The sequence below is a fragment of the Esox lucius genome, chromosome 11 (assembly GCF_011004845.1).
Source record: "Esox lucius isolate fEsoLuc1 chromosome 11, fEsoLuc1.pri, whole genome shotgun sequence".
Taxonomy (NCBI): domain Eukaryota; kingdom Metazoa; phylum Chordata; class Actinopteri; order Esociformes; family Esocidae; genus Esox; species Esox lucius.
In genome coordinates, this window is record NC_047579.1 from 40,790,463 (window position 1) to 40,815,560 (window position 25,098).

Sequence of the window (25,098 nt, forward strand, 5' to 3'; positions counted from 1 at the left end):
ACAACTCAACATGGTTTCAGGACCATGACATTAAAGGCACATTTTATGGACAAATGGGAATGCAAACTTGGTGAACATTCTTGGTCTACCAGAAAGACAAATGGCAATTTATGGACATTCGTTAGTTTTTCCTAATACAATCCAATTTAACTGCGCAGTTCTTTGCTCTATGGATTTGATTGTTCTGACGACGTCGGACGTTTGACTAAACCAAATACATTAGTTACCATCTTTTTTATCTTAGATCTTTTATTTGATTCCTGTTGCTCCTTTTCTTACCAGTCATGAAACCATTGTGCTGTAAGGTGTAACAATCATCGACAACAGAGGACTGCGCACATAGTTACCCATTGTGTCAAAAAGGCCCAGTGATCCTTCTTCCACAGGGGCTCTAGCAGATTGGGTTACGGCACTGATTACTAACTGTTTCCTGTTAGCCAAGATAACAACAATATGTAGAATGTATTTTTTTATGTCATTATGAAAAGCAATTGCAAATTCTTATAATCCTGAGAACAGTCAGATTATGGCTGAAACTAGCCTCCCATCACGTCGGGGATAAGAATATAACTCTTGTAATAAAAGCATGGCAATATTTGTTGTGATGAGTCCCCTTTCTTGAACAAAACTGAGGCTAAATCATATAAAAAAGTTATAACAGGTCAAACTGATTACACAAACATCCAAAAAGAATGGCAGTTTTCATGAGTTGTTCTCTTTCAGATTTCCAAATGTGCCCATTTAAGAATAAATTGGCTGTTGAGTTGAAGAACAAAATGTAAAAGGACAGAGGAGATCTCAAAATGGCCCATTATAAAATGATTTGTGTAGCCAAGCAACTGTAAAGTTGGTATGGAGATTGTCAATACAGCTGGCAAGGACATTTGTTTTTCAAAATAATTATTTGTTAGCCTAGTTTGGACATAGGATAGATAGGTGTGTAATTGTGACGATAATCATCGTGGCCAGTTAAAAATAGAGTTGATGACAATAGGATTAAAGTGGGTTGGCTGAACATACAGGGTCTCAGTCTTTCCACAGTATATTATTGATGGTGTCATCACAATTACTGTTAGATTTTCCTTTAATTAGATGAAATTTTGTCATACAGTACAACAAAATGCAGTGTACTGCATTAATGATGAACAAGCCATCTGTTCTATTGCATAAAAAAAAAATACTATTGTGTCAATGACAATTTGTCATACGATTGTCTCAGTACAATTGTTATTACACACATTTAGATCTGTTGCGATGTATTGGGTTATTTATGACTAGTTGTGACCGCTACAAAAGACTCGAACCATAAAATGACCACCTGACCAGCCTAACGGTAATCCATTCATGGCCACACCCTAATCCTGGAATTTCTAACCTCTTATTTCCATTTAACTTTTCTGGTTAAGAAATCAAAAAGCAAGGAGAAACTGATTGGCAAACAGAAAACTCCTTAGTCATTGTCAAGGAAGTCCTTAATTTCTACACTTGTTTTCTAAAGGAGTGGTCAATAGTTTATTAACCACACAAGGTATACAGCGGGGAGAAGTATTTGATAACCTGGCGATTTTGCAGGTTTTCCTACTTACAAAGCATGTAGAGGTCTGTAATTTTTATCATAGGTACACTTCAACTGTGAGAGACAGAATCTAAAAATCAAAAATCCAGAAAATCACATTGTATGATTTTTAAATAATTAATTAGCATTTTATTGCATGACATAAGTATTTGATCACCTACCAAGCAGTAAGAATTCCTGCTCTCACAGACCTGTTAGTTTTTCTTTAAGAAGCCCTCCTGTTCTCCACTCATTACCTGTATTAACTGCACCTGTTTGAACTCATTACCTGTATAAAAGACACCTGTCCACAAACATAATCAAACAGACTCCAACCTCTCCACAATGGCCAAGACCAGAGAGCGGTTTAAGGACATCAGGGATAAAATTGTAGACCTGCACAAAGCTGGGATGGGCTACAGGACAATAGGCAAGCAGCTTGGTGAGAAGGCAACAACTGTTGGCGCAAATATTAGAAAATGGAAGAAGTTCAAATTGACGGTCAATCTCCCTCGGGACCGTATTGTCCAGCGACAGCCCCGAAACCTGAAGGATCTGGAGAAGGTCTGTATGGAGGAGTGGGCCAAAATCCCTGCTGCAGTGTGTGCAAACCTGGTCAAGAACTACAGGAAACGTATGATCTCTGTAATTGCAAACAAATGTTTCTGTACCAAATATTAAGTTCTGCTTTTTGATGTATCAAATACTTATGTCATGCAATAAAATGGAAATTAACTACTTAAATGCCCCTCCAAGAACTGCCACCTTAACGTGGTGGAGGGGTTTGAGTACCCGAGTGACCCTAGGAGCTATGTTGTCTGGGGCTATATGCCCCTGGTAGGGTCTCCCAAGGCAAACAGGTCTTAGGCGACGGGTCAGACTAAGAGCGGTTCAAAACCCCCTAAATGAAGAAAAACATTTTGAGTACCGTGACGTCGCCCGGTATGGCGCAGCCGGGGCCCCACCCTGGAGCCAGGCCCGGGGTTGGGGCTCGTATGCGAGCGCCTGGTGGCCGGGCCTTCCCCCATGGGGCCCGGCCGGGCTCAGCCCGAACGGGCGACGTGGGGCCGCCCTCCCGTGGGCTCACCACCCACAGGAGGGACCATAGGGGGCCGGTGCGAAGAGGATCGGGCGGCAGTCGAAGGCAGGGGCCTAGACAACCCGATCTCTGGACACGGAAACTGGCTCTAGGGACGTGGAATGTCACCTCGCTGGCGGGGAAGGAGCCTGAGTTGGTGCGTGAGGTTGAGAGGTTCCGATTAGAGGTAATCGGGATCACCTCTACACACGGCTTGGGCTCTGGAACCACACTCCTTGAGAGAGGATGGACTCTTCACCACTCTGGAGTTGCCCATGGTGAGAGGCGGCGGGCTGGTGTGGGTTTGCTCATAGCTCCCCAGCTCTGCCGCCATGTGTTGGAGTTTACCCCGGTGAACGAGAGGGTCGTTTCCCTGCGCCTACGGGTCGGGGATAGGTCTCTCACTGTTGTTTGTGCCTACGGGCCGAACGGCAGTGTAGAGTACCCGACCTTCTTGGAGTCTCTGGGAGGGGTGCTGGAAAGTGCTCCGACTGGGGACTCTATTGTTCTACTGGGGGACTTCAACGCCCACGTGGGCAACGACAGTGACACCTGGAGGGGCGTGATTGGGAGGAACGGCCCCCCGGATCTGAACCCGAGTGGTGTTCAATTATTGGACTTCTGTGCTAGTCACAGTTTGTCCATAACGAACACCATGTTCAAGCATAAGGGTGTCCATCAGTGCATGTGGCACCAGGACACCCTAGGCCGCAGGTCGATGATCGACTTTGTTGTCGTCTCATCTGACCTGCGGCCGTATGTCTTGGACACTCGGGTGAAGAGAGGGGCGGAGCTGTCAACTGATCACCACCTGGTGGTGAGTTGGATCCGATGGCGGGGGAGGAAGCTGGACAGACTCGGCAGGCCCAAGCGTACTGTAAGGGTCTGCTGGGAACGTCTGGCCGAGTCTCCTGTCAGAGAGATCTTTAACTCCCACCTCCGGCAGAGTTTCGACTGGATCCCGAGGGAGGTTGGAGATATTGAGTCCGAGTGGACCATGTTCTCCACCGCCATTGCCGAAGCGGCCGCCCGGAGCTGTGGCCGTAAGGTCTCCGGTGCCTGTCGAGGCGGCAATCCCCGAACCCGGTGGTGGACACCGGAAGTAAGGGATGCCGTCAAGCTGAAGAAGGAGTCCTATCAGGCCTGGTTGGCTTGTGGGACTCCTGAGGCAGCTGACGGGTACCGACAGGCCAAGCGAGCTGCAGCCCGGGTGGTTGTGGAGGCAAAAACTCGGGCCTGGGAGGAGTTCGGTGAGGCCATGGAGAAGGACTATCGGCTGGCCTTGAAGAGATTCTGGCAAACCATCCGGCGCCTCAGGAGAGGGAAACAGTGCCCTACCAACGCTGTTTACAGTAGAGGTGGACAGCTGTTGACCTCAACTGAGGATGGCGAAGCTCTCGATTTTCCAGTCAATCTACGTTCCTACTCTCACCTATGGTCATGAGCTTTGGGTCATGACCGAAAGGACAAGATCCCGGATACAGGCGGCCGAAATGAGCTTTCTCCGCAGGGTGGCCGGGCGATCCCTTAGAGATAGGGTGAGAAGCTCGGTCACCCGGGAGGAGCTCAGAGTAGAGCCGCTGCTCCTCCACATCGAGAGGGGTCAGCTGAGGTGGCTTGGGCATCTTTTTCGGATGCCTCCGGAACGCCTTCCTGGGAAGGTGTTCCGGTCCCGTCCCACCGGGAAGAGACCCCGGGGAAGACCTAGGACACGCTGGAGGGACTATGTCTCCCGGCTGGCCTGGGAACGCCTCGGTGTCCCCCCGGAAGAGCTAGAGGAAGTGTCTGGGGAGAGGGAAGTCTGGGCATCCCTGCTTAGACTGCTGCCCCCGCGACCCGGCCCCGGATAAGCGGGAGAAGATGGATGGATGGATGGAACTACTTAAATGTGATTTTCTGGATTTTTGTTTTAGATTTCGTCACTCACAGTTGAAGAGTACCTATGATAAAAATGTGACTTCTACATGCTTTGTAAGTGGGAAAACCTGCAAAGTTGGCAGTGTATCAAATACTTGTTCTCCCCACTGTATGCATGGCCTTAATAAAATCTCATCTGAGAAAGCAAGCAAGATCAATCAATGAAATGTACAAACCCGATTCCAAAAAAGTTGGGACACTGTACAATTGTGAATAAAAACAGAATGCATGATGACATATCAAATGTTTAAACTGAGAAAATGTATCACTTTAAGGGGAAAATAAGTTGATCTTTAATTTAATGGCTTCAACACATCTCAAAAAAGTTGTGACAAGGCCATGTTTACCACTGTGTGGCATCCCCTCTTCCTTTTATAACAGACTGCAAACGTCTGGGGACTGAGGAGTTGCTCAAGTTTATGAATAGGAATTTTGTCCCATTCTTGTCTAATACAGGCTTCTAGTTGCTCAACTGTCTTAGGTCCTCTTTGTTGCACCTTCCTCTTTATGATGCGCCAAATGTTTTCTATGGGTGAAAGATCTGGTGTGCAGGCTGGCCATTTCAGTACCCGGATCCTTCTTCTATGCAGCCATGACATTGTGATTGATGCAGTATGTGGTCTGGCATTGTCATATTGGAAAATGCAAGGTCTTCCCTGAAAGAGACGATGTCTGGATGAGGCATATGTTGTTCTAGAACTTGGATATAACTGTCAGCATTGATGGTGCCTTTCCAGATGGTGTAGGCTGCCCATGCCACACGCACTCATGCAACCCCATACCACCAGAGATGCAGGCTTCTGAACTGAGCGCTGATAACAACATGGGTTGTCCTTGTCCTCTGTAATCCGGATGACATGGCGTCCCAGTTTTCCAAAATGAACTTCAATTTTGATTCTTCTGACTACAGAACACTTTTCCACTTTGCCACAGTCTATTTTAAATGTTCCTTGGCCCAGAGAAAACCCCTTCTGGATCCTGTTTAGATACAGCTTCTTTTTTGACCTATAGAGTTTTAGCCGGCAACGGCAAATGGCACGGTGGATTGTGTTCACCGACAATATTTTCTGGAAGTATTCCTGAGCCCATGTTGTGATTTCCATTACAGTATAATTCCTGTAAGTGATACAGTGCCGTCTGAGGGCCCGAAGATAACGGGCATCCAGTATGGTTTTCCGGCCTTGATCCTTAGGTACAGAGATTGTTCCAGATTCTCTCTCTAGTATCATCCAAAGATTCTCATCTTTGGATGATATTATGCACTGTAGATGATGATAACTTCAAACTCTTTGCAATTTTTCGCTGAGAAACTCCTTTCTGATATTTCTCCACTATTTTTTGATGCAGCATTGGGGGAATTGGTGATCCTCTGCCCATCTTGACTTCTGAGAGACACTGCCACTCTGAGAGGCTCTTTTTATACCCAATCATGTTGCCAATTGACATAATAAGTTGCAACTTGGTTCCCCAGCTGTTCCTTATCTGTACATTTAACTTTTCCGGCCTCTTATTGGTACCTGTCCCAACTTTTCTGGAATATGTAGCTCTCATGAAATCCAAAATGAACCAATATTTGGCATGACATTACAAAATGTCTCACTTTCAGCACAAAAAAAAATTGTGAATTCAATATAAGTTTGAGATTTGTAATTTATTCCATTCCTTTTTTACTCACAATTTGTACAGTGTCCCAACTTTTTTGGAATCGGGTTTGTATTTATAAAGCCCTTTTTACAACAGTTGTCACAAAGTGCTTTACAGAGACACCCGGCCTTAAACCCCAAGGAGCAAACAACAGTAGTGTTGAATTTCATTGGCTAGGAAAAACTCCCTAAGGCGGCAGAATTTTAGGAAGAAACCTAGAGAGGACCCAGGCTCAGAGGGGTGACCAGTCCTCTTCTGTCTGTGCCAGGTGAGACATTAAGAGTCCAATTGGAATAATTAATACATTTCTCTGGGCTAAATCCAGAGTCTATTTGATTTTAGACTAGGTCAAAAGTATGACCAGGTGGACAAGGACAGGGACAGCAACGGCCCCCCAAACCAGGTACTCCGCAGGTGTGGACCAGGACCTCATGTCCTCCTAAAGTTTCAAACTGGAGGAGACTGAGAAAAGTTAGAAAGTGCAGTCCTCATATCCTCCAGCACAATAGTATAGCAGCGTAACACCTTGGAACTGAGACGGGGGGGTCCGGCGACACTGTTTGGGCAATAATGATGCTTTAAACGGTTAAGTCAATTTGCGATTGTACCTGACACCTGGTTAACAGTCAAGACAACCATAGACCATTACATCTAGAACTTCAAATTCAAAAAGTATTTCGGTATCCCCGTTTTTCTTTGGTTTGCAGTTAAACTAAACAGAAAAAATATATTTAAAAAAAATTGCATAAACGGCCCAGACAATATTATTGGAACTAGTTAGAAACAATAAGGATTATTTCATTGGTGAAGAAGGCAGCTCAATCAATTGCTACACAGATTTAACCTGACCTTTTTACACAAGGTATGAGAGCATCCTGCACCATCTGTCACCAACTCAAAGTGGATTGTATGATAGAACCAGGAGGACCCCACTGCTGACAGAGACATAAAGCCTGAATGCAATTGGCCAAAACACATGTGAACATGCCACAATCCTCCGCAGACAATCTCCTGTGGACAGATAAGACCAAATTAGAGCTTTTTGGTAAAGCAAACCATATTCATGTTACCAGACAACCAAACTTCAAAAAGAACCCTCAACTCAGCCATGGATTCAGAGATGTTTTGCTGCCTTGTGGTGTCCTGAACGTGTGCATGGTATCACATAATCAGGACAAAGCCAAAGCCAGGGTCAGAAAGCTCTCCGTGACAAAGAGTCTCTGTGTCAAAGGTCATTTCAAGCAGGACAATAACCTAAAAAAACACCCAGGAATGATTAAAGGCACCGCTCAAATCTCAGACACCTGGAGCAGTTTGCCAAAGACTGGAGTTCAAGGGTTTTGGCAGGCCAAACTAGACATTCATAAAACAACAAATAAATATGTTTGAGGGAATATGGTTAAGTCAGGGCCAGGAATCTTTAACGACCTGAGGGCAAAACTCTTGACATTCCACTGGATTTCTATTGCACAGATTTGAAAAATATCCAGACCGGTATGTGAACTATTTGTCCTTGTTAATGCACCCCTATCAGTTTAGTTTATGATGGGTACTCTGCAGTGTTATGGTTCCCAGATGACACATAGGTCAATCACGTGGGAGTGGCAGGATGACAGATCCCATTAACCGTGTCAGTCCAAAGCAGAAGCAAAAGTTGGTTTTATCTGACTGTTCAGCCCTTATATTTAGCCTCAAAATTAAGTGGAGTGCCTGTGAAAACAAGGATAAAAGACTTAAGAAACATTTCAACAATAATATAATGAAAACCTTCTTGGCTTTCGGGATCAGTCCATGTCACAAGACCTCAGACAACATGTCTTAGTCTGCACCACAAACAATGTATAATAAATGATGCCACCGCGTCTTGTTGGGTAAACTGCATTTGTACTCCTGACTGATCATTCAGATATACCTGGCTAGCAATTCGACCTGGTAATTCCTGGCAGTGAATCAAGGAAAACCCACAAGGAACTCCTTTATCTTGATCAATTAAAGTCGATATCAGGGTTTGCTTCGGGTGTAACGAAAAACAACCCACAAATTCAATATGACAGCAGGACCATTGAACACATCAAACTGATTACAGCACAGCAAACTTTCAGTTAATAATTCAATACGCAAAAGTAGATCCACTGAGGTCCTTTCAATTCGTCAACACATTATTAATTTACATTTTGATTAGCCGAATGATAATTAAATACATCGTATAAATGGCAACATTAGCCGACAACTATGATAAACTGTACATATATGGTAAACAGAACACATGGTCCTATTGCTTTGGCTTGGTTTTGTTTTTCCCCTTTAGAAACCCGTTCATTTCTCAAGCCGTGTCTGAAGTGGAACTGACAAGGTGCCAAGTCAATGGTGTATGACCTTAGGAGAGTGAGGTGCTTCTGAAAGTAGCCTGAGTCACAGAATCCACTACATGTCAAAAACGGCACGATGACGGATTTGTGAAGCACGCACTACGAATCTACAAAAGGACTCTCCGACCACCAACACTACAACGTCCAAGTCACGTCAGGTAAGACAGCAGGGCCCATATGATAAAGTCAATGCTAAATAATACACACGCACACGTTAATTTAAAACGTCTGTGTTAACACAAGCAACCCTACGTTGATATTTCTTCTACTGCTTATTTTTGTAAAGCAGTGAAAACATAAATAACTGGCCCACATTCAGTTGCCAAAACTCTAATATTGCAATGTTGAAAAAATCTAATTTGCCCCAGGAGACGGAAGAACAAATCACCAAAATAACATTATTGGTAGATCAGTCAGTCATTTGGTCAACGCCTTTTATCAGCCTCAGTCAATGAAACAAAAGAATGCCTGTGCGTGATAAGCAATGTGAATAACAAATTTAATGGAAAACATCCATTCACTGGCTGAATGTAAACACAGCAAAAATACACCAGACAATAAGTCACACAAAAGTCAACAAAACATCTCGATAACAGCCTTTATAACTTTTTCCTAATCAATAAGAAATAAACTGGACAATTACAGCCCTGCGAATCATATCGCAAGAATCTGGAAGAAAATTAAACAAAAAGGAAGATAACATCACTTCCAAATTTGGTGTGGTGATAAAAATAAAAGACAGTTGTACAACATTGTATCATGCAAATCATAACTCGGGGGAGGAATTAGATGCAGTGTTTACAAATATATAGATTTTGTAAATAATAGGCATACATCATTTAAAACAATATGGCAAATAACTAATGTTACCTGGGAGACAAAAAAATTGTACCTATAGGCTGAACACTGGTTGGCATGATTAGGCATTTACAAATTCTACAGCAATTTTAGAATTGGGGTATTTTGGATCCAGGAAAAGGATCGGCCGGAAAGCTGTGATATAAGATACCACAGGTGAGATGCAACATTACTCGTTAACCGTTCAATTTATGTTGGCAACCGTTTTATAGCAATACGGCACCCATGAAATTGTGGCAAATGTCTAACATACTACACAGCCAAGGGCTTCATTCAGACACCACTTAGCGTATTGCCTAACTGCAGCCCCTGGCAGGGATATACGACTCATTTACCACAACTCCTGAGGCCTCCCTGCTAACATTTGCGCCCCTTGATGGGTCAAATAAATGTACGTTATACAATTTTTTTTTTAAGTAATACAAAAAAGCCAAACTGTTAAGTATATACAACAGACAGCGCTTCTGCTACATACATCAAACTCTGTGTCCTTTGTCCCTGCTTGTGTGTGTGTGTGTACAAGTGATAACGAGGTATATAGAGCACAATGTCTGTTGTCCAACGCCTCAACCTCCGATCCAATAAAAACACAGGAAATGGTTCTAGTGGTCAGGTACAGCCCCCTGTCATATTGCAGTGTTGCAGTCAGTCAGCAATCTTTCATTGTTCCTTTAAAAATACAAAATAAAAGGGGGGAGGGGGGGCATCAGGAAACAAAAGGATAAATAAAAAAATATTCATACAATTATTTTTGTAGCACAAAAGGCCATTGTGGCTATGGAAGACTATGCAATTATTGTTCGATTTACACACAATTTTTTTTTTTACAGCATAAATAAATGAACGGTTCAATGCAAGAACCGCAAGGAATCACACGATCAAATGACGCATGAGACATCACATGTTGAGAGACATTTCATTTAGACAATAATGTGAGTCCACTAAAAGGCCTATTCCGATCATAGTGTACTATGTTCGACCAAAACCCAATTGTCCCTAGTCAAAGGTAGTGCACTTCATAGGGGAATAGGATGCCATTTTGGATGCAATCATTTTCTTTGCAGACAAAATTTACCAGGACTTGGCACCCAATTAATCAGACAAAACCCTTGGTAGTGCCAGCACACCAGAACTGTTCAACGGTTGCCATTTCTTATAGGGTACACGGTTCAATCACACTATTTCAGTTTCAGTTTTTCAGTCTGTTTAGGAAAATGCACAGCCACTTTGTTCAACCTTTTTAAATAAAGCAAAGACGCGAAACAGGGTAATAGAAGCTGAAACTATAGGGGCGGTGAATAACCTAACATTATTTTAAGCATGTAAATACTTAATCAACCCCCCACCCATCCCATATTTCATAAAAAACCAAGACATGATGCTAATCCCAAATCCTCCCACATAACACTCCCAAATTAAAACATGGCCATGGAAACACAGGACGTCGCAACCAAAGACCCCCTCACACTCCCAAAACAGCCCCCCCCCCGGTCAAGACAACCCCCAGCATCCCACATCTGCATACAGTAGTATCGCAGAACAACCTAATTAATCCAACACATTTCTTCAAAACAAAAAAGCTTGTTTCCAATCTCTCACATGGGCTGACGGGGTAGTGTTGTTTATTCAATGATCTGGCTCAAAGTGCTAATCGGATTCTTTTAAAGAAAGAGTAATGAGGAGGAAGACGAGGCGGGGAGGGAAGGCCATTCCACAAGCTGTCCAACAGCAACCTCTATTGGCCAAATAAATGCATCACTTTGTTCTCCCGAAACTTGAAAAAACGATTCACCCCCCCCCCCACTCCACCCCTCTGCTCTACCTTGACGTCATCTGGCAGCCCCCCAGAATGATTATATCTGTTATTATACATATATATATATATAGATTCTTATAAATATATATGGACTTATTGAAAGAAAACATGAGTTTCACATTGAAGAGTACCATAATCTCTATATAGCTAAGTGGAAAGTGTTCTCAGTGTAAGTGAACTGGCAGCAGTCTCAGTTTGTTGCACTTATTTACCAAGGAATAAAACAAACAATATCCAAACAAAGCATCCTCTTCGTAGTCACAAATTTACACCTCTAAAATTAGTGCTTACTGCACCTCATGCGTTTCTCTGTTTTACACTTTTTTCCTGAGTAATACTTTTAACCTTGTAACAGAAAATATCTTTATTTATTTTTGTTTTTTTGCTATGTCAGTTCTGGGCTACTCTCCCTGCCGCCATCAATGTTTTCATTATTATGTTACAATTGTAAAGTTGATTGCTAAAACACTTAAGCTCACGGGAGAAGAAAAACTACTCTATGTTGTTTGCATTAAAAAGTACTTTTGAATCTAACAATTTACGAGCAGACCTAAATTGACATGAATACAAAATAAAAAAAAGACTAAATACACATTTGCTTAAAAAATATATCTTAAAAAATTGCATTTGAAGGAGACATTAAAGACCAGTCCTGGGGAGAGGGATGGACCATATCAACATAGCGGCAGTGTAATAATGATTAAAAAAAAATATATATTCAACAAAATATCACTTAATAAAAATCACAATAAAACAGGATCACAAAAAAAAAAAAATAAAAAAAATAAAACACCATCCCACAGAACCTCATCCCCTCCCAGGCCCTTATCGGTAGCTTTGGCTTGTGGGGGTTTTGGAACCGGTACTGACTGGCTCGTTGACGTCGGCTAGCAAACTACCGTACCCTGAGAATTCTGAGACCGGCGTCCTTATCCTGTGGTCCACCTCGCCAGTAGAGTCGGGGCCGTAGGACAAGGGTCCGCGCCCAGCCGACTTGAACTGGGAGCCGAAGGCCTGGGCAAAGTTCTCGATGGCGTAGGTGGCCTTAGTAGGGTCGTGAGGGGACAGGTCCTGCGAGGGGGCTCGCGGGTAGCCATTCTTGGACGGCTGCGAGTCCTTGTGGCCGGCTAGGTCCGATGGGCTGATCTGGTAGGAGGAGGGCGGGGAGGAGGGGTGCGGCGTCTGCTCTGTGAGCTCCTGAGACGGGGTGAGCTGCTGGCGGCCGGCGGCCTCCAGGCTGCTCAGGTGGAAGCCGTGCTGCGGGGAAGAGCCCGACAGCATCGCGAAGTGGGACTTTGGTACGGCAGAGGGCAGGGTGGGAGAGGACGCCGGCTGGCCGAAGGCACACTCCAGCGGGGACGTAGTGTACACGTGCTTGTCCGAGAACAGGGGGTTGCCCTGGTGGGGGGCGCCGGTGAAGGGCCCCCCTGCTGGTAGACCCGGACCGAGGGGGAAGCCGGCACTGTGGCTGGTGCGCTCCAGTGCCTGTAGTAGGAAGCGGGAGTACTCATGCATTATTACCGCCTTGTCGCCAGGTGGACCGGGCGAGTCGGCGTCGCGGCCCAGGTCTGCGCCGTCCGCGGAGGTGGGGTGCAGCTCCATGTGCTGGTCGGCGATGTCAAAGGGCACCTCGTCGTGGTGCGAGCCATCCGGCTTCTGGGAGTAGTGGTCCAGCAGGCTCTGCAGCACCTCGTCGGGGATCCCCGACTTCTCCTGCTTGTCCCCGCCCATGGGGGACGAGTCCAGCAGGCCAAGGGGAGCGTCACCATCCATAACGCCAGAGACAACCCCCTGGATGACAGACTGCTGGGATGACAGGTGACCAACGGTGACCTCGTAGTCGTTGGTGCCGCCCCCAGACACCCCAGGCCCTGATGCCACGCTGTTGGTTGCGTTAAGGTAGCGCCTCTTCTTGAGGAACTGCATGGCATCGTCATAGTTGCTGCTGGTAGGGCCTGATTTCGCCCCGGAGCCCTGCACAAGGCCCATCCCGTCGATCCCTCCCCCGACACCCCCACCAATTTGCACCATGGTGTCCTGCTTGGCTGGTCCTGGGCCCCCCTTCTCATGGGCCTTGCGATTGGCTTTCTTGAAGGCCATTTTAGGGGCTCGTCCGTGATGCCCATGGTGCATGCCGGACCCTGGCTGAGTGGCAGAGGACACAGTGTGATTCTCCGTTCCGTAGTTGTGGAGCGTAAAGCCGTCTAGCTGGCCTCCATGGAGGTGCGCAACGTCCACCCCTCCTGCTGCCGCCATCCCTCGCTTCCTTTTGCGCTCGCCTCCTTCTCCAGAGTTTTTGGACTTGGCCCTCTTCCGGCCCAGGGACCCGGCATTTCCCTGAGCGATTCCGTAGCCCCCTGATTCCATGTCCTCGCAGCCCAGATCCAACATCCCGGGATCCATGCCCTTTTTCATGGCTTCTCCACAGGTGCGCTTGTGCTTGAGCAATCGGTCTGTTCTAGAAAAAAACTACAGTGCAGGAACACCAAAGTAACATTAGCGGAACAATGGGACAGAAATGAACATTTATAAATGAGCAATTATACATTTTAGGATGAAAAACAATAAGTGGTAAATTTTTTATAAGGCTAGTGAGAAGCCCTGCAGATCAAAAAATTCCTTGAAAACTGACAAACCCTCTTTAAACATCAGCCTTAGATTCAATTGCAGAACAAAATCAGGCAGGTGTTTAAAAACCATATGGAACTTAGTGTTTTATCAGAAAAATTTTACGAATTAGTACAACAATCATATTGATCTCTCCACACCCTCAGGAGTGATAGAAGGAGCAGAAGACAGAGGTTTGAGGAGCCCTTCTCTCCAGGGATATTCAGTAGTGTTTGCACATGGTGGTCACCTGTTGGCAGGTCTCACATCTGTATGGCTTCTCTCCACTGTGGGTTCGCTTGTGTCGCTCCATGTGGTACTTCTGAATGAACCGCATGTTACATTGGTCGCAGCAGAAAGGCTTCTCTCCTGTCACAGGAAACATACCAGGAAAAGAAAGGCCGTCACCATCACGGACGTGCAATATACAGTCACAGGCTCTATCGACTAGCACACAAAGATCATGGACACAACGTGACACTTCACTCACCGCTGTGGATCTTCTCGTGCCGCTGTAGCAGATACTTCTGGATGAAGCTCATGTTACACTGGCTGCACCTGAAAGGCCTCTCACCTAAGACAACACAACGGCCACCAAGGTCTGGTTACTTCAACTTCAAAAACCATCTACCGACTCTCGTTAACTAACACGGCACTTATCACACGAACCACAGGGACCCCGAGCGGACGTTGCCAAACACTCGGTTTCTCCGGCAGATCCGTTTCAGATAATCAGGAGCGACAATGACAGACAAGCTTTTTACGATCAACCAGACGGCACCTGTGTGGATGAGGACGTGTCTGCGCAGGTGGTAGGAGCTCCTGAAGGAGGCGTTGCAGTGCTCACAGATATGAGGCTTCCCGCTGGGTGACAGGCTGCCGCCCTCGGCGTCCAGCATCATCGACTGCTGTTAGACACAAGGATGATCCCTTTCAACACCCAGTGAACCCAACACGCGCCCAGTGAACCCAACTTAACTAAATGAAAATATAAAAACTCAGAGCAATAATAACCAACAACAATAAAGTAGTAATTACAAAAACTCCACTGAGTCTAGAGCTGATTTCAGTGAAAATATTCTTCACTAAATACAGATTTCAAAGTTTGTTTTATTTTGATAGGTGCGGCGGGGAGTGATGAGCGTTTGGATGAAAGAGACAGCGGCGGGGGATGAGCGTGTGAATGGAGCAGAAAGAGCAGTGGGATCCACATGGATCTCACACTGCAGCTTGTGCACTGGGGGAAGTGACCTAGGTGAGCGAATCAGGATATTTCTGACGCATATAAAACATACAAATTTAATACAATAGACACGCACCTTAGGCTCTCCACGCCTCCTCCGAGGCTTGCCCTCCTGTCCATCACCGTGTGACCTTCGACCTCGCTTCCCCGAGGACTCCTTTCCTAACCGACTCGGCAGCTGTGTGGAGGACAAAAGGAGGCGCAGACAGAAAGAAACATGACAGAATTTGAAATGAGCTCTTGACAGAATGCAAACGGCCTGGACCAGTCACATAGGCTGCTGCACGCGCCCACAAACCCAAAGCACAGATTCACATAGTGTTTACTGAAAGCACATTGGGGCGGTCACAAAAGGCTGCCTTAGTTTAGGGCTTTGTTCATCTCTCCCTTCACTGCTAAAGGAAAGATTCACCCCAAAACTCATGTGGTATTTGTTTAATTTTCAAAATACTGAAATTGTTTGATATGGTGAGAAATGTTTTTTTCTTTTGTTAAGCTAAACATCATGGCATGGCTGGCATATGCAAATAAATTTGGGACTGTATATTCCCTGAAGTAACTCATTATTCAAGGGACCGTGTTTTGGGTAAAACGTAAAGTTACACCAAAGGAGATCTGCTGAGGATGTATCCAGAATTCCATACATAATTACTTTTACCCAAAGGGTATTTTATTGACCCATGACTGCCGTTTCAATTCCAATAAAACTTTATCATTGGAGACAGCAGCTTCCCAGCACTGAGTGGTACAAGAACATGACTGGGTCCTAAACGGAATCCTATTGACTTCACGGGGCATTACCTTCAGCCGGGAACCTCAAGGCCCCTGGTCAAAAGTAGAGCACTACTTTAAAGGGAAAGGGATTCCATTTAGGACACAGACCACGTTGTGAGGGATGACGGTGCTCTCAAATATCAACCGATCATGGCATTAGATGAGGGCCTGGCTCATTTCTTCTTCCAAATGAGCATCGTCTCAAAATGGCCACCAAGCTTGTTATCCTGACAATTCCATGCATACGGACGGAGGCCAGATGACATCATCTGATGTTTATATCTGAAGCTCTCAGGAGATTTGTCACCAGTACACACCCCTTCCGCTCAGCCATCTTGCTTGCTCGTTCCTTCCATCCACCCCCCTTTTCACACGTTGTACTTCATAATTCTCTCTCGTTAGATTGGCTGTATGATAATCTGGTACTACAAAAAGACATCTGAAAAACCACGCCTGCAGAGTAACATTTAAATGAGTCAAATGGTTATAAAATAATTATGCTCCTTATATTAGACAGAATGAGATTTTTTTGGTTGTTGCTTTGTTTACCATCATACATTTGCATAGTATACATTATTATTTTTTTTAAATGAACATAATGTTAATCTCTGCATCAGAGAATTTCTGTTATGTACCAGTTTCCCAGAAACAGATTAATGGATATTCTTCATTGACAAGCTTAAGTATGCTTTTTTTAGTCTGACACCGAGGCCAAATCTGTGTCTGGGAAACCATCCCATAACACCATGTCCGGGAAACCATCCTTGGAAGTACAAAGGTACGTGACAGGCTTACGTTGCCGAGGCTGAGGTCGTGCGCTAACAGGTTCTGGTGGTTGCCCACGGACACATCCAGCAGATCCATGTTCTTTCCCGTGCCCCCTGGGTAAAGAGGCAGACGGTAGTCGTGCTCGGTCATCTTCTCCTGCTTGATGCCCATGGCGTGGACGTAGTCCCCCACTCCGCTAAAGCCCCCGAGGCCACCCACCCCGGCCATGCCACAGTCAGGGGACTCCCGCTCCTTCTTCAGTATCATGTCGTGGGGACCCGGCAAGTCCTGCATGACGGACTGGGCAGCCAGCCGGGTGAAGCTGGTCACGGGGGGCAGGTGGCTGAACATGATCATGCCGGGGGAGAAGTTAGAGTCCATGACCCCGTTGGAGCGCATGAAGTCATTACCCAGTTTGTCCTGAACGATGCTCATGGTGAACTTGGCGGCGGTGAGCAGGTTCAACTACAGAGAGCTGACCTGGACCATCCTGAGGAAGACAGAAGGAGCGGGAGCTTTAGAGACAGCAAAACGTTGTTGAAAATATATTACGGCGAAAAAAACATTCTATTAGCATTTCTCAACTGCCCCAGATAGCGTACATACCAACGCCTCACCGCTGACAGTGAAGCCGCGGCCAAGCTCCCATGGAAGAGCCTATCCTTTAGTGAACTACAGCAGTGGTTACCAGTACCACCTACTGAATTGTGATCACCCCTGAAGTACCCCCTCATAGATTTAACCAGTAAGGACCCATTAACACAACAGCAATTGAGACAACAATTTAAATAAAATTCACAAACTGGCTAACTATCAGCTGAGTGTAAAATATATAACTAATATAAAGATATTATAAGGCCTAATGGGTTAACTCTTGATTTAGACAGCTAAAAGTCTCAGTCTTTTTTGTATTTTCAAATGCACCAAATGACATAGCGTTGTTCTGAGCAGTGAAATTCTTATGCCATGGCATGCGACATCTACGCATTAAGTAAAATATAAAGCAAAATAAATTATAAAATAAACATATATTCAACTAGCAGCAATTTCAGAGACTATAGAGAAGGGGTATATGAACAATATGGAAGAAATATTAAAAGTGTTTAGAGCCTATGAATGATATTAAAATATGCAAATGTACATTGAATGTCCATAGAAAGTAAGAGAATTTGAAATGTTCATGTGATCAATATGATCATAGATCAATGATGCTGGTTGAGGAGCAATATGGCCTGAGGGAAAAAACGGTTTGCGCATCTGGAAGTGCGTGCCCTGATGCTCCGGTAACGCCTACCAGATGGCAGCAGTGTGAACAGGGTATATCCTGGGTGGCTGTGGTCTTACATGATGTTCAGTGTTCCTAAAGCATTGTGCGTGGTAGATGCCTTGCATGGAGGGGAGATGGCAAACGATGACACGCTCCGCTGACTTCCCCACCCTCTAGAGGGCCTTGCCCGATCAGCTGTGGAGCAGCTGCCATACCAGGCAGTAATGTAGTCTGAGAGGATGCTCTCAATGGTGCACCTGTAGAAGTTGGTAAGAAACATGCCAAACTTATGGAGTCTTCTCTGGAAGTTTAAGCGTTTTTGGGCAGTTTTTACTGCAGAGTCTGCTTACCTGGACCAGGTGAGGTCATCTTTGAAAACACCCAGGAACTTGAAGTCAGAGAGACTCTCTTCAATTCAGTCGCAGTAATGCATGAACAGGGAGTAAAGTGGGGGTCTGAGTACACAGCCCTGAGGGGCTCTGATGCTCAGGGACAGTGCAGTAGAGGTGTGGTTGCCCATTCTCACCACCTGGGGTCTGCTGGTTAAGAAGTCCGGGATCCGAGCAAAGGGTGTAGTTAAGACCCAGGGTACAGGGCTGAGGAACAAGCTTAGCAGGCACAATAGTGTTGAATGCAGAGCTGTAGTCCACAAACAGCATCCTCACGTATCTTTTTCAGGTGGGAGTGGGTGGTGTGTGTCGTCAGGGAGATGGCATCATCCGTAGATCTATTGGGGCTGTATGCACCGTCTGTGGACACAGCCTGGAAAGCCATCTGCCCCTGGTGACTTCCGAGGGTTGACACTTTGAAAAGCTCTCCTCACCTCAGCCGTGGCTAGGGACAGAGTGCAGTCGTCCTGGTCCTCAGCAAGCCTTCCAGAAGGAATGGTGCTGGTCGCCTCAAAACCGAGCATAGAACGTGTTGAGCTCATCCGAGAGAGGCGGCAGACTGGGCATCATTGCCGTTTCTCCCTTTATAGTCTGTGACGTGTTGCTGTCCACACCACATGTGCCAGGGCTCTGAGCTGTGGTAACTTCAAGTTATCCCTGTAGTCTCTTCTTGCTTCTCTGATGGCCTTCCGTAGGTCATGTCTGGACTTCCTCATAGCCTCCAGGTCCCCGGAACTATACTACCATTAACCCAGGGCTTTTGGTTAAGGAAAGTCCTAACATTTACCCTGGGGATGACGTCTTCGATGCACTTGGGAGATATATGCTGAGACAGAGACTGCGTATTCACCAACGTCCCCATCAGCTGCAACCTCTGATAATTCAGGAAGCATCCTCTGACGTCCTAGGTCACTGCTCACATATCTCAAATAGATATGCGCAAGACTGAGGTGCATTTACAGTAGCTCCGGGAAGTAGGTGTATAGAAAGTGTTTCAAGTTAGATCGGAAGGTGAAGGTTGACAATTTACATTAAGTTTACACTATGAGAAAATATACAGCCAACGCAAATCTTGCTTCAAGTCTTGTTTATCTAAAAAGTATTTATAGTTTAAAAAGGCTCTAAGCCCATGAAGCACGTTAACACTCCAAATATACATGTCTTTCTGTTTGGGATCAGCAAACCTGAGGGCCTATTTACACCAAGAGGAGGCTTAAAGTTGATAGATATTTCCCGAGACATATCGAAGAAGATATTGATAGCTCAAGCAACACCTTCTGAAGATGAGTCTATTCTCTCTCATAATGTAAATAAGCACAAAAAGTATTGTTTCGATTAACAAGACTTGTTGTGAGATTTACATCAGCTATGCATTTATTTTTATAAAGAAAAATTTAACAAAATGTTTTTTATCATGAACACTGTCACTAAACAGTATGTAAGTGAGTGAATGGATGAAGTATTTGCTCATGCGCAAGGTGCTGATTTCAACCCAAAAAACATGCAGCTAAAAGGCTGTTTCATGCTACCCTGTGCAATTGCTAAACTAAGTGCTCGCTATGGAAATAAAGCTCTCATCTGCTCTCGTTTCGCGCTTCATTGACACCGTCCCAGCTGCAATAATGTCCTGTAATCTAGTTTCGGAACAATTTTGAATTAAATGCAGTTTTAACATATCCCTTGGCAAAATCTCAAACAGACCTCACAGTCCTCAGACAGTGCAGGCTCCCCACAACCATCTAATCAATGCATCATTTACATAATCCCACCAATTTAGCCAATGTTGGCTTAAAAGCTAAACCTAATACGATGTTGGGCAACTAAATATTCAGCATGTTGCTTGCACTGTCTGTGGTGCACGCATTTGATTATCAGCAGACACAAGCACGTCAGATTGCTCGCGTACAACAATTCTATCTGGCACAGAGCAAATGTAAACAGAGTTAGAACATAATACGGATCTATTTACTATTTATTTAAAACAGCAGCATCAGGAGGCTACATTCTGTAAAGGCCATACATTCCTCTTTTGCTAGAAGCGCAATGAAAAGGACAGATTTTCTATTAAAGTACAAGTACACAAAACAAAAACTAAACAGACAAGAAACAAAGACCAAGTCAGAAAAATATACAAATTATATTGTGTAAAATAAATGTAACTTTGGTCCACTTTCCAGGTGACAAACGTGAAAATCACATTGTTTGCAATTAAAACATTGCACATTATATTGTATTGCACCATTACGATCATAATTCAATCAATCACGCAGTCTTAGTATGTTTTGACCTCTCGGTTATTGTCCATCTATGTTGTGGTTTTATCTTTAGCACTATTGAACTATTAAAAATGTAATTGGGCTCCTCAAATTTTTTGTGTGCGCCTCAATTTTTCTAAATTTCATGTGCTTCTTGTAAATAATGCCAGATCCCCCCTCAGCAGGAGAAAATATTACCAATATGTTAAACCATAGCATCCAACGAGCAGAGACCAGAATAAAAATGGACATGCCTCTTAATCTCCCATCCTTACTGCTACTCTGCTAATTTACTAGAAAGAGGTGAGAGTCCAGTTAGATCCTACGGGAAGCAGGAAAGAAGCATTTCTGCATTTTATACTATGAATAGGGGGGTTCATCATTATCAAGACCCCCACTAAATAAGAAATTAGTTAATCAAAAATAAAAGAATGAGCAAGAGCAACCCAATGAAATATGCTTAATGAAACGGATACCATGGTTGTATTGAAGAACACTGAAGTGGTGTAACCCAATGTATACCTGCATTCAACCGCTGTTGTGTAACCCAGAAACAATATAAAAACCCAGAAGGTGCAACATATGAGTCAAAGCCAAAAACCACAACAGCTGTTATGTTAAAGGCCTATTGAAAATGTCACAGTGAAGATTGGCACATTTTAAACTATCCTTTCGTAAGATGCAGCCACAGCGTTGACTAGTTCTGTCCAATGGTGGAGTGGCATTTGAGGATCCTCTGTCATTTAATTCTCCAGCATGGAAAGATTTGGGCTTCGCTGTAGATTACAAATGTGGGTACGATGACAGTGTGGGAAAGCTGGGGTGATTTAGGCTACCTATACCGTAGCCGAAGTCACCCCAACTACTCAATGAGAATAGACTGAGCCGCTGAAATACATTCTGTTGACGCATTAACACAGACTTCACCCTATTCGCACCACTGTCGCAAGTCAGCAACACAAAGCTTTGTCTATCTTCTGTGGCTAGTCAGGCTCAGCATCTGATTCTGACCGTGCCACAGCAGTACGAAAGCATTGGGAGAAAGAGAGACTGCGCCGAAGGATGTGTTTACATGTGGCATCCCTCAGCGCCAGAACACCCCATGGAAACATGCTTCCAACCCTCCTGTAGTCATGACCATACCTCCGAAAGTGTGTTCGTCAAGCAAGTCAAGTTTGAACAGAACACCTCTCTGGTCAGTCTCATCTCCGAGGCCGATACGCCCAGGTACCGGGGAGAGTTTGACTCGCTGGCGGCTTTGTGCGGTCAGAATAACCTGAAACTTAACGACAACAAAACCTTTGAGGTGGTTGACTTCAGGAAAAGACTGCCGGCTCAACCCTTGAAGATTGAGGACTCAGCTGATTCAGTCCAATTCTTGGGGACCATTATCTCCCACAGCGTCAGATGGAAAGAAAATATCAAAGCCATAACCGAAAAAGGCAGACCAGTGGAATTAAAAATCACCCAGTCAAACATAATCCGCATTTACACATCAACAGAAGACGTTAGCCTCATACTCCCAAACACTGGTCATTTGGTACCTGTCAATGCCCCCCTGGTCCACCGAGGGTATTGACTGCATCCTGCCCTTTATTGAGGTCCAACATGACTCCAAATGAAAGAAGCATGCAGGGAGGATCATTGCTGACTCTCACCCTGGTCATACACAGTTCCAACAATTGACCACTGCTAGGTGGAGGTCATGTGGGCAAAACAGGTCAAACATGCCCCAAAATATACCTGCCAACCGAACCAATGCCTTCAGCAACCAGCAGCAACTAAAATCTGCACTTAACACATTAAGATAGCTACAAACTTAACTAAATAGCATACGATCAAAACTGTTCTCATCTCCCAGCATAGACATAAAATACTTTAAATGTAAATCTGCACATCAGCTGTCAACTAAAGTATATCATATACCCACTGCTCAAATATTATTTTACATGCTCACCATCCATTATATACATTTGCAACTTGACTTTATGTAGATATTGTCCTTGAATGCAGACTACCACTAGCAGCGCCGTTATGCCAAGTAAAATTGTGGGTAATAGAGGGTTTGGTATATCCATAATAACTGTTGTGTAACTTCAACTGTAAAATTCACATAATGTTTACAAGTACGGATTAAAATTAACATTTTTCAAGCTAAAATAGGTTACTGCATTGCACCGCCTAATCTGAGATAACTGACGTCGGTCTACTGTCCTACTAAATAATGGCATGAAGAATGACAGGATTCCAAATGGGATTTTTGTTTTGTTTAAGGAGTTAAAAAAAACATCATCCAGAGAACAGTACATCACCGGTGAGAAAAACATCAAAGTAATGATGTAACTAGGTGAAATAATCTATAAACAAATCTTTCAAGCCGAAAGGTCAAGATTTTAACCACCATTAAATAGCTTTTTTGTTGAATATTTGCACGGTTCTTTTCACTAGGAAACATAACCCAGTTAATTTGAAAAGCTAGATACAGATTTCACAAATAACTTCATTGTGTCGGTGAACTTCATTGTCTCGAACAAGCACTGTTAGCTAGCAATACCAATTGCATTTGGTTGCAACTTGCTAGCATGCTGATATACAATATAAAGCTATCCGCAAGTGAAGAGATTCACATTGGCTGAAAATAAACATTCTTCCAGTACTCCTAAAATATTTGGCTAGACAACAATTCCGTTCTCGGGCGAAACTTTGATTTGTATCACACAATGATGCTATTAAGACCGCTAACTCGCTAACGTTAGCAAGTTGCGGCTAACGTCTGGCTAACCACCAAACAATTAGCCATTTGGCTAACCAGCCTGCCAGGCCCTTTGTGATGCAGGATCATGCAATTATTAGTATGGTCATCAGCATAACGGCAATACTCGTTAGAAGAAAAAAGACCACACACTGAATTTAGCATTGCTCTAAACATGTGAGGAGATGGGTCTCTCGACTGACGTAATCCTACATTGATTCCAAGTCATGGAATTAATTCTAAGATAATTTTGATTGAAAAACTTGCGAGTTGGCGAATGCACGCGCACACGATTTTAGACGGTTTGTCGATAACATATTTCGAGCATATTTCAATGTTTTCGGTTATTAAATATAGAAGTTGTTAACTAATAACATTAATCACTTGGTATGGTGCTTTTCGAATACTACAATCTCCAACGCCGGACACTATGAGAAGACTGAAAGACACCAACTGTGCATAATGTGCAACGTTAACCCCATAACAAATGGCCCATGCAACTCAAGCGAACAATTGATGCTCAGCTCCAGCTAACGTTATGCTAACTAGCAATGTTAGCTAACTAATGTTAATGCGTTGCGCTTTGTTGTCTATCCATACTCATGTCGGACTTCCCCATAGGCTACTTAAACTTACACAAATTGTAATCTTTCCATTCCTCTTACCAGTGCATGACCACCACTTGTTCTTTCGGCTGGTTTATTTTTAATCTTCGGCAGTCCGTTTCAATCTTTACAGCCCTAACATTGTTCTCACTGAGATATTGCTGTATCCTTCCATCTTGCCTCAGCGCGGAGAATTATGGGTTTAGCGGACGGGTCCTGCCAAGAGTCACAGACGGACGTTTTGATCTGGGGCAGGGGAGCACTGGCCGGGAATAAACCCGCAGTGCGGGACACCGTTTATCATTTTGAACAACACGGTTGCCTACATACACAAAATTGAAATGTAGCTTAATATGTAAATAATGCTTTGGCATTTCGTTCCCATAATGTTTGTTACTTTAACTGATAGACCTAATACCCTTTAACAAGCCTAAATTAAATTAACGGATTAGAATGGATTGAAAATGCTGTTTGTAAATCAGTTTTTGACTGGTTACAACCAGTCAAAAACAGAACAAAACAGTAATAATAATCAGAAATGTTCTGGGCCTACAAAGAATAAGAAAAAAATCGAATCCGAAACTGTCATCATAAACAAGATATCATTATTCTATGAATTGTTGTTTAGCCATCTGTCTTACCCAAAATAATTGTAGGGACGTTGTTGAAATTACAGGTATGGCATTTCGTCTACATTTTAGTGTACATGTAGCCTACTATGATAGTCATTATGAATTATTTACTGAAAATGAAAAAAAAAAATGATGGTGTGAAAAATGAATGTTCGAGCCTATCTAGCTTCACCTAGCATGTAGGCTACACGTTTCAAAATGTGACTGTCCCTCTGGGTCCCAATTACTGAGTAAATAGGACACCTCACCATGTCTTCAAAATGTAAGTTGATAGAGCTCTGCTATTCAATAATGCTGCTGTACTGCACGGATATTGTGAAATATTTAGCACAAAATAAATCAATTCCCGAAATAGCTTTGGACTAATTAGTCTGGTGGTCTAATCCCCTGTGAATAGAGCGACACTTAAAACACTGATACTGAAAATAAGAGAAAAGAATGAAAGAGACAGAGAAAGAGGGAATGGAAATGTTTAATAGCAAACATAAACAAACGAAGGAACAAGTAAAAAACCTTGCAAACCTGAAGGAACAATCATTAGAAGCATTCTCTGAAGAGAAGCAGCATTC

At 44.1% G+C, this 25,098-nt stretch overlaps 1 protein-coding gene across 3 annotated transcripts; it reads right to left on the minus strand.

Moving 5' to 3' along the window:
• Window positions 1–9,038: 9,038 nt before the first annotated feature.
• Window positions 9,039–24,112, minus strand: znf281a (zinc finger protein 281a). Of its 3 annotated transcripts, none has more exons than XM_020050525.3 (7): window positions 23,958–24,112; window positions 16,657–17,119; window positions 15,164–15,265; window positions 14,626–14,749; window positions 14,335–14,418; window positions 14,095–14,213; window positions 9,039–13,706 (listed from the first exon to the last, which is right to left on the minus strand). In XM_020050525.3, the coding sequence occupies exons 2-7, from the start codon at window positions 17,062–17,064 to the stop codon at window positions 12,063–12,065; spliced, it is 2,481 nt and encodes an 826-aa protein (XP_019906084.2). In that variant the 5' UTR covers window positions 17,065–17,119; window positions 23,958–24,112; the 3' UTR covers window positions 9,039–12,062. The 3 variants fall into 3 exon arrangements, with proteins under 3 accessions (XP_019906084.2, XP_010873030.2, XP_010873031.2); XM_010874728.5 differs by having other exon boundaries at window positions 14,626–14,752; XM_010874729.5 differs by having other exon boundaries at window positions 14,626–14,752; window positions 23,929–24,112.
• Window positions 24,113–25,098: the final 986 nt, after the last annotated feature.